Consider the following 10,626-nt stretch of genomic DNA (forward strand, 5'->3'; position numbering starts at 1 on the left):
TTATTATAATTTAGGAATATAGGAAATAAGGGACCACGCATGTAGCACGCACACAGACGCACAAACACAACCTTAAACATAACCATAACGAAAATTTCCCGGCATGCTCGGAAACGAACGAAGGTGCAGAGCATACCATCTTTGGGTGCAAAAGGTTCGAGAATGGCAGACCCCAAATAGAACCGAGTGAAATATTGGAGGGCTTAACCGCCAACAAAGAGACTTGGAGCACCATAGCACACTTTGTAAGCAGAGCGCTCAAGAGCTACGGCGACTTGAATGGCAATGGGTGGAGAACAGAGGGAGCGGGAGCCAATAGTCTATTTCACTGAGGTCCCTCCATAGGTAGCTTGCTAACGACATCCAGCCTCCTTGAAGTAATACCTAGCGGTAGTCCCGCGGGCGAGAATGGTGGAGGAAGCGTGTGTTGGGGGTTAGTTTCTAGTACGTAGGCGCCGTTGATGGCGAATCGTGCTTGCTGCTAGTAAGATCCAGCTCGCAGGAAAAAAAAACAACCATAAATGGAATACGGTGAACAGACACTTAGAAATTATAACCAAACAACACAGAAATTATAACAACAACAACAATAACAACAATCGTTAAAATTATTACAGCCACCAATTACCAAAATATCATCCAATGATATAAAAATAATGCAGAGGAAGAGTACATCAATTCAAATATTTCATTTAATTGATGCATGCATTTCACCCCTGTATGTAATTCCGCCGATCCCTTTTTTGAACTAGAGTGCAAAATATAATGAATTCGCATTTATTGACCACAATCAAGAAATTAAGAGTTTATATCTATTTCGTTTAACTGGTCTAATTCACATATATACATATATATATATATATATATATATAATAGTGTTTGTAAAACAAAAAAACATTTAAATAAAAATAAAAAATGAATAATAATTATATGAAAAGAAATCCAAGGATACCTTCAAATGCGCTAAAGTAATGAAAATATTTAAAATTGTATTGTGTATTAAACAAAAGTGGCACTTGTTACTGTGTGGCTAACGTCACTCACTTTTCATGAAATTCAGATCAGGCTGAATAATAAATAATAACATCTAAGACGCGTAGCGCTAATAATGGTTATAGGATAATGAATAATGAAGATATATATATAAATAGTTAATTCAGAATTGCGACGATATGAGACAGCTTTTTGGATTCTGAAGGCACCATTCGGGTTGTATAGGCTCGGCCGCAATACCGTTTTTAACTAAATTTTCGCGATGTAACCGTAAACGAGCTAAAGCCTTTTGCCAATTATCGCTTGGATTTGACCATAAACGTTCAGCTAAAGCGCTTGCGCGTGGCCATAAACGTTGATCCAAATTTTGTTCATCAATCTGCTCGGACCAAACAGCTGCTTCGGCCCCTAACACTTGAGATACGTAGCCTTTGGCAATATTTTCCATCTTATTTTCGTATACCCTTTGCCAGCCATTGTAAGGAGAACACCAATTAGTTTCCGCTTCAAGCCAACTAGATCCACCGCAATCAAAATATAAAGCATCACTATTCGAGACAATAATTCGAAAACCACGCTCTAATATGCCTAGCACCTGAGAGTCATTTTGTTCGGTCCAGATTTGAATAATATAACGCCTCTTGTTTAAATATCTGTTAATATGGACGGGATCGGTTAAAAGACTTGTCCATAAAATTATTGGCACTTGCTTGTTTTTAGCTACAGAATCAACGGTTCGCATTGCTTTCATTTGAAAATTTCCCCATAATTGCGTAAAACCTAAATTTTCTAAGTCCCAATTCAATCCAGTCATCCAATCGGCTATTGATTGTTTGTCACTCCAGCATGCAAAAAATACTTCATCACCGCCCATATGGAAAACGTCAGGATCGAACAGATTGAACATATCCTGATATATATCTTGAAGTACCGAATACGTATCGTTAATCGTCGGATCTAATTGCCCGCATGGCGGTTCAGGGCAGTAATTTGACCATGGTGTGGCCTTGAAACAAGCGGTCGCCGAAATTTTATTTTGCCAACCCTCGCAGACATGTGCGGGAGCATCAAATTCTGGCATAATCCTTATACCTCTTTGTCGACCGTATTCCACAATTTCAGTAATGTCTCGATGGGTATAAACTTTCCTTTGAGAATAAGCGCCCAGTTTATGTAATTCTGGCCGTGCTTTTATTTCCATAGGAAAACTCTGACTGTCAATAATATGCCAGTGAAACGTGTTTAGTTTTACCATAGCCATTGCATCTACAAAACAAAATAAAATTAAAATTATATAACAATTCATTGATTACAAATATATATATACATATATTAGTTTGGGGAAAAAGAAATCCATTATTTTTATATGAACTTCAGGACTTTATTTAACATGCTTCGGATTGTCCGATTTGGGTCAAATATGCACCGTTTTGTTGTATGATTTGTAACCATATATAAATACATATATATATGTATATATGTATATTAACATTACAAAACTTTTTTTTTGCATTTATTACTTCAAGTGTTCTAGCCGGCATGTACAACAATAACGTCGCCTGATCGAAGCTAAAGTTTACATTGGGGTTATGTTGGGCTTATATATGTATATCTGCTGCAATTTGTATTTTATTTTAAACGTGTCATCAACTAACGCTGACTTGACACGCCATTCATCATCTGTGAATCGAATGATGATTTCAGGTTATTACATCCATAATGAAAAAAAAAAAAATCAACTTCCCATTATATTTCGGTGATGCTTATAAAAATTGGAATCCAGGTCGAAAATTTTGTGCTATAGTGTTAGTATGAAAGGAATGCGCCCAAGATAATTACTCTTAGTATTTGCGATCTTACTATTTTCAATATATCGTACGCAGTTCTTCACACGTAGTTTTATTTGTACCGTTGTTATATAATCAAAATTTTCAAAAATGTACATAAGAACAAGTAAGAATATTATAGTCGGGCAAGGCCAACCTTTAAATACCCTACACCATATTAGCGAACCCAACTCCTATTTTTATTATGGAACACAAGAATTTTATCTGGTTTCTACATAAAGGCGTATTTATGGGGAAACGCCACCAAAACGCTACCTAATGTAGTACAAGTTTAATCCTTACATAAGCCAGGATCCAAATTTATACGCATAGATAGTCCAAATCTGTAGAATTCTCTTTTATATGGATGGGTTTCATCACCACTTTTCTATTCTATAAAGGATCAATTTTCATGAAAATCCTTATTAGGTTAGGATAGGAAAAATAGGCCGAGATGCTCCAAATTTGATACACTTAATTTTTGTAGGAAATTACTAATATGGATCAATTTCCATCATCACTTGTTAAAACTTAAACTTTCTTGCTCTAAAAAGCAGCAAATTTCGTAAAAATCCTTATTAGGAGAGAATGCAAAAAATAGTCCTAGATGGTTCAAAATTGATACAGTAAATTTTTTTATCTTAATTTACTATTATAATATAATTTTCATGATGAAGCTTTGAAAATTATGTGTTTTTCTCGTATGAACTTCAGTTTTTGTTATATAGGGGGAAGTTGAAAAATTCCTGCAGCCGGTCCAAAGTTTTCATACCAATTTAGAATGCCGAAATACTACTACTTAGCTACTTAGCCGAGGAATTTTGGAAATAACAGTATTTTTTCCATATAACGACTTTCCAGAATAAGACATTATACGGGGACTATGACTGATGGGTATAAAAAATTATTACAAAAATCATAGTTGCGCAGTCAACTCGTTTCCTTTTTTAAATGCGTCAATTCTGCAGCAATTGACCTGATGACTTTATGTTAAAATGCTCTACTGCTCGACTTTTTAAAAACTGTCTCTTAGCTATTCATGCCATGGGTTGCGCCTGTACTATGCATTACTAAGGATCCTTTGTGAAGAGCCCTTGAACTAGCCGTTCAATTGCTCTGCTATAAATCAGTCTTCTATCTTTGTACTGTTTACTGTGCAGATGACAACAGCTTACACAGCATCTTTATTGTTTACTGCAAAAACGAACTATACATAATAAAAAAAATAGACTGCAATTAAGATATTACCCAGCTGTTACGTCATCTATTAATGAAAATCTATTTCTATTTTCGTTATTCTTTGTTTAAGTTCTTGCATAGAACTCCTTACAAATAACAATGACTTAATTCAAGCGTACGGTTGTCCCTCATTGCCTCAATGCTTAAATTGTCAAATGTACACTTTTACTTACCTAAAGTTCTTTTAATAGATTTTACACTGTAGAAATGTCTGGCTGTATCTAACATTAAGCCTCGCCATCTAAATGCCGGTTTATCGCTTAACGAAACGTTACCTAAGATTTGCAATTCATGCTTTATATCATCATAAACAATTAATTGCGATAGCGTTTCTAAACCATGACGAATTCCAAAAAAATTTTTCGCTCTTATATCAGCTATGATAAAATTATCTTCTTTTGTAACGTTTAGCGTGTAACTTTCATCGGTGTTTAGAGTAAGTTTTGACACTTCTTTAAATTCGCTATTATCAATATTGATGAGAATTTTTATTGGATAACCACCTTTGTTTTTAATTTCCTTGTCTGGTAGTTTATTTTGTAGTCTTTCAGCAAAACGTTCTTCATTTACTTTCCACAAGTGAGCATATACAGCGGGACTTGTCGATGAATTAAAAAGAATATTACCCAGATCAATATGGAACAAATAGGAATCGTATATGACTTTGCCATTTGGCTTTGGCCATAGAGTGCCGATCGAATCACTGCATAACATATAACATACTGGCAAACTTAAAGCCCGCTTCAAATTCTCTTCATTTAGTTCGAACTTAACGCAATCGTTTGCAATGCATTCATATCCGTAGACCAAACTGAGAGAGGAGAAAGTAAAAATAAATGTATAAAAGAAGTAATCAAATCAATACACATATGCATATATACGCACTCTTCCGGTAATCCTATTATTAAATAAATATTTGCTACAAAGATTAAGCCAAATAGAATAAACAACGTTGCCATTTTCCTTGAAGATATAAGATGACGCAGATCATTGATAGATTGATAGGTTAGATGTATCACCGTGATCCCAAGAAAGACTAAAAAAAAAAAAAAGTAAAGAAATACATTTTCATATCGTATGAGTAACAAGCAAAAAATACTGTTAACATTGATAACTGTTCACAGTTTTTGTTACACAACCGTGTAAGTGTTGTAGGGATGTCCTTTGACCGGTTTTGGTCTTTTTCACTTTGTTGCTCTAATTTGTAGATAATATGGTGGGAATGTTTATCACACATGCTTCTACTAAAGACGGACAGATGAGCAGAAGAGCAGAGGTGCATTCTAAATTTGAAACTAGTTTTTGAAGTTTGCTTCCCCGCGTAATATAGGTATTAAAAAAAAAAAAAATGATGCTGATGTAATATTGGGTAGGTGGGGGATATTCTACTGGTATTACAGCATCGCCAATAGAATATGGATTCAAATGTTCTTTACATTTATCTGGTATAGTTTATGAATAATAAGCACAAAAAAAATATTTTATTCCTTTGGGAAAACGGAGGAGCCCTCACTTTACGTAGTACTATAGGCGTATCCTTCGATCAATTTGGCCGAATTTCGATACCAATCTGAGCGTAAGAAATTGCAATATTTGTGTCAAACGATAACTTCACTTTTGCGGCCAGGAGAATGTTTAAAACAGACATTAGATAGATGGACAGACGGACATGCTTAAATCGACATTGAAAAAAGCATATCAAAAAGATTATAAACTTTTAACAAAACACAACGCAAGCTCCAATGATATTTACACTTGAATTACAAAGATTGCAAATCGTTTTAACCTTTCGCGAACTGATAGCAGAATGAACAAATATATTGTAGCCACTTTTAAATTTTTTTAGTTTTTCCTTCTTCAAATGCTGTATGCGAAATAGCAGTGACAATCTGTTGTGAAAGGCAATAAAAAACTAATATTAAAAGAAATAATATGATTTGAAATTTGAAAGGGAAAAAAAACTTAAAACAAATTCACATAGAACAAACGGGCTGCCGTTGAGAGCAAATTCCCGTTATTAGACTCAAAAGAAGAGAGGGAAAATAAACTTATGTACACCCTTCACATACGTAAATGCATATAAGTCTGAAGAGTTTGAGTGACTTATTTAAAGCTGTTAATTAATTTAAGTACGTAATTCCAAGCAAATCTGTCTTATAAAGGTCGTACAAAGAAACAGTTGTAATCGACGAAAACATATATATATAAATATTAAAAACAGAGTTATCCAATTCAGTGGATTCAATAGTGAAGTCCAACTAACTTATCTATACCTTTTGTTTTTTTTTTTTTATATGAGCAAACGTTCAGGGGATAATATGATGATCGTCAGAAAGAAGAGAGGAAAAATAAAGAAATGGGGGAAAAGTGGCTGCAGAATGGGTAAGTGTTATGCCTTTCTTGATTGAGCTCTCGCTATAGCTGCGGCCAAACAAAACTCTACCGCGCTCGAGATTTAAACACTGACTTGGTAGTCATGGTTCTTACCTACCTGACTTCTCAGACGAATAATATCAAGGTTATAACCGACATGACCCCCCGCTTAGTTATATGTAATCGATAAGTGTAATTAGAATAAAATCTCAGTTAGAAGACCTGTTACCAGGAAGGACGTAATTGATTGAAATTGTTACAATCATGATCAGCTTATCTCAAGAAAACGATCTCAGACATGAATCGAAAATCACTATAGCCAATAATTTTACGGCTCAGATAGCTTAAGCAACTATGATAACTTGGGAGTTTTATTACTTTTGCCCACGAGCCAATAACTTCAATCAAAGGAGTTCACGTTACGTTTTGCGTATGTGCTACACGACACTACATAATGTAAGAATGCTTGGTACAATTAATTGTTTATTTATTTGTCCAATTTCAACATAAGTGTTTATATACGTTTAGATGTTTATTAATATGTAGCAGCTCACACTCAGCTATACACTCCAACCTAAGCAATCGAGCTCTAGTTAGTTAGCTATTGCTACTTTTACCTGTTGCATTCAATTCTCCCGAAATTTTGGATATATATACAACCTATCGCAAGCAACTCGCAGAATTAAAGACACGCCTTCCTTTTATACACATCATGGACGGATGAGGGGTATGTTAATTGCATCAAGACCTTTCCAAGGGCAAGAAAGAAACTTTAGGGACCACATGAAGTATATATATTTTTGATCGGCATTAAATTCTTAATCAATTTAAGTGTGTCCGTCTGTCCGTCCATATAACTTCTGTTTCCTTTCTCCTGGCCAAAAAAAGAAGCTGGTCTTGCATACCGACGGGTATTCAAAATGGATCGGTCGAAGGAAACGCCTACTGTAAGACGTAAATTGAAGACGTCTCTGTTTTTCCAAAGGAAAAAATCGGTTTCTTGCTTATCACTTATAAACTACAGCAGATAAATATGCAACAATTTGAACGTATATTCTATGGGCGATGCTGCAGTAATCGAAAAAATTGTTAACGCCTATCCAATGTAACAGTGTAACGATATCTAATTTTTTTTTTCAATACCTTTCTAAGGCGCAGAAAATTGTTGGCCGAATTCAAATTTCAAATGCACCTAAACATGTCGTCTCTTTGTCTCTCCATCTGTCTGTCGGCACAAATGTGTAGTATTTGTTGTCAACATTCTACCGCTCGTAAAAGTGAAGATGCCGTCTACAAATTTGCAAAAGAGTTTCGATATGATTTAAACTTTTCCAAGACCACGACTGCGAAACCCCCATACCTATGCATGAAAACTCTGAATACTTTTTCTTTCCGTGTTTTTTGCTTTTTGCGTATAAACTGTGACACATACATACACCATATAAATTTCAACTTTTATTATGAAAATAGAAAAAATCGGCCGGTCCCGCACAATACAACAGACTATGAAAATTTAGTTATTTTCTTTTTTTTTTCAGTGTCTTTCAATATAACGGTGATGGGTACAATTTTCTTAATAGTTTTATTCTTTAGATTAGGCCTACAGATGCGTATTTTTACCGAGCCCACTCTCAATTTCCGGCGGGCAAGCCCCCTTCTTAACGTTGAGCCTCTGTTAATTACTTTTTGTAACAATCGCTTTGAAATTTTGTTATTTAGTAAATATTTCGAATATGCGATTTAATCTGAATTCAAAATTTATGAATATACTCTCTTAAGGAAAAGACATAAATAAACACATTGAAATGTAATTTAACTCTTGCATTAATAATTGGTATAAACAATAGAATCACATTTCATAATGCTTTTGCTTTACAAATCGAGATAATTAAACCGAAGAAGTGACAACATATGACATTCTGGTTATTATATAAAGCGTAATTAATTTTGAAAACTATTTGTAGTAATCAAAGCTAGAGAGTTATATAATAGTTTACCTCTGTGGTACACGTACACTTTACAATATCTACAAATATAATCTAATATATATTATGAAATATATCTCATGTCATTGCAAACAATGATGACCTTAATAACGAGATTTTACTTAATCTAAGTATATATTTAATATTTATACGTACATATATATGAGGGTGTTTATTAGATTCTACCAAAAATTATCATAATTTGCTTAAGGTCATAATTGAACTTTTATTAGAATTAAACTAATTTAATGTAAATAAAATCACTTTTTTATTGCAAAGATTTCCATTTAATACACTAAAAAATATTGTCAATTAACATTGAAAGAAGTAAGATGTTAAGTTGCTCATCTCGACATTTAATTATAAGATAGATGAAGATTCAGTTATTCAATACGCCAATCATGCATAATGCCGTACGTATCAAATATCGCCTATAATAGATGCTTGCACTGCTTTCTTTTAACATATTCTAATATTCAAGTGTAAGGTGTAAGTGTATTAAAGTCCTTTCATTTGTTTTACAAGAGGTGCTTGCATGAATTCTCATCATTATTTTCATCTATAAAAGGCATTCATTCATTGTGAAAAATCGGTACAGAATATATTAGTCAAAATATTTTCCATCATTTTCTACAATTTCTGCCCATCTGCCCACACCGTGTGGAGAGAACGAAATGGCTTTGGCTGTGATCCAATCGTCGATGCATTTTCCCACCTTTTTAGTCAAACCATACTGTGTCGATCTGAAGAAGTGATAGTCCCAAGGTGTAATGTCTTGAGTGACTAAGTGAATAAAACTTATGGACGTCGAAAATGCAGTTTTGGTTGTTCCATTATTAGAAATGACTAAAATCATTTAACTTAACCTTTATCTATGTTGATACTACGCATTACCTTATCATTTTTACCAATAGATGGTCTGATCAAAATGCATGCAAGCATCTTATATTGTACAAGTTTTTTTTCAATTTGGCAGCATATCCTAAGGTTAGGTTTACAGGTATCCGCCTGAGTGGTCGAGTAGGCAAGAGTCTCGACTAGCAACTCAATGGTCGTGGGTTCAAATCTCAAGTTCGGTAGAAAGCCGAAAGCCTTAGATGCTAGTGCTTTAAGACTTTAATCTTAGAATTTATTCTCTGGCTAAGTTTATAATAATAATAATAATAGGTTTACAGATTATTTATGGTGCATAGAGACGATCTTGTCTAGTTTGGACGCGTTAGAATCTCAAATTTAACCAGTATAACTGTTTTGTAATAGTACACTAAATATATAAAAATTCTTCAAAAATAATTCTTGATTCTGAAAAGAATTCAATTTCTTTAACTCGAAATTCGAAAGGTATTTTTATACAGATTCACAACTTGTCCACAACAATATCTTAAGTTTACTAATTTGGACTAAGTAAGCTTCCAATCCGACTATATCTTGACTCTAACTGCTCTGTCAACGCCGTAACAAAGTTATGTTGAGAGAACTGATTAGCGTCAAATCTATCTTCATACCATTTACGATGCTAATCACAATCTTGCTTACCGAACTGAACCGAATTTGCACTCCCCCAGTGTAAAGCAAGGTCATTAAGTCGCGAAAACTAAAAAAAAAAACAAACAAGAAAATTATGGTCGGTTGCGATCGAAATTTTAATACCCATCGCCGTCGTCTTATATACGATTGAAAAAAAAGGTGGAAAAAATATAATAATAATATTAGTTGGGCGTGGCTCATTTTTGTTATTTCTGTAGAATAATTGTGTGGAAATTTATATGCTCTAACTGATGCAGTTTTTGAGCAACGTATAAAAGGCACGGAAAGCAACAAAATTCGCAATTTTGATCCTATAGTCGGGTAGGCAATGTAGGCGTGTTTTTTGACTTGTTTGACTGATGTGTGGGCGATTCTTTCCGAATAGAAGATTGGGTGTCACAGATACTACAGAGTTGAGCACACATACATATGGACGGACAGATGAACGGAAAGACATGTTTAGATGCCTTTCGAATTTGAAACTGAAGCTTGCTTCTGCACATTATCAATGTAACGATCTGAAACGGAATAATAATCGGTAGACGTGGTCAATTTTTCCAAATATTGGATAGGTGCTTGAGGAGCGCCCATAGAACAACCGCTGAAATTTTTCTAGATTTATCTGCTGTAGTTTATAGGTAATAAGCAAAAAATCAATTTTTTATTCTTCTTCTTTTTGATTA

At 34.1% G+C, this 10,626-nt stretch overlaps 1 protein-coding gene across 2 annotated transcripts; it reads right to left on the reverse strand.

Annotated features, from left to right (window-relative positions):
• Positions 1-940: 940 nt before the first annotated feature.
• On the reverse strand, positions 941-5,088 carry LOC119639963 (chitooligosaccharidolytic beta-N-acetylglucosaminidase-like). Of its 2 annotated transcripts, none has more exons than XM_038037712.1 (3): positions 4,944-5,088; positions 4,562-4,869; positions 941-2,259 (listed from the first exon to the last, which is right to left on the reverse strand). In XM_038037712.1, exons 1-3 carry the CDS (start codon positions 5,015-5,017, stop codon positions 1,157-1,159), a joined length of 1,485 nt encoding a protein of 494 aa, XP_037893640.1. In that variant the 5' UTR covers positions 5,018-5,088; the 3' UTR covers positions 941-1,156. The 2 variants fall into 2 exon arrangements, with proteins under 2 accessions (XP_037893640.1, XP_037893639.1); XM_038037711.1 differs by having other exon boundaries at positions 4,232-4,869.
• Between the last annotated feature and the right edge of the window lie 5,538 nt (positions 5,089-10,626).

The sequence above is a fragment of the Glossina fuscipes genome, unplaced genomic scaffold, assembly GCF_014805625.2.
Source record: "Glossina fuscipes isolate IAEA_lab_2018 unplaced genomic scaffold, Yale_Gfus_2 114, whole genome shotgun sequence".
Lineage (NCBI taxonomy): Eukaryota > Metazoa > Arthropoda > Insecta > Diptera > Glossinidae > Glossina > Glossina fuscipes.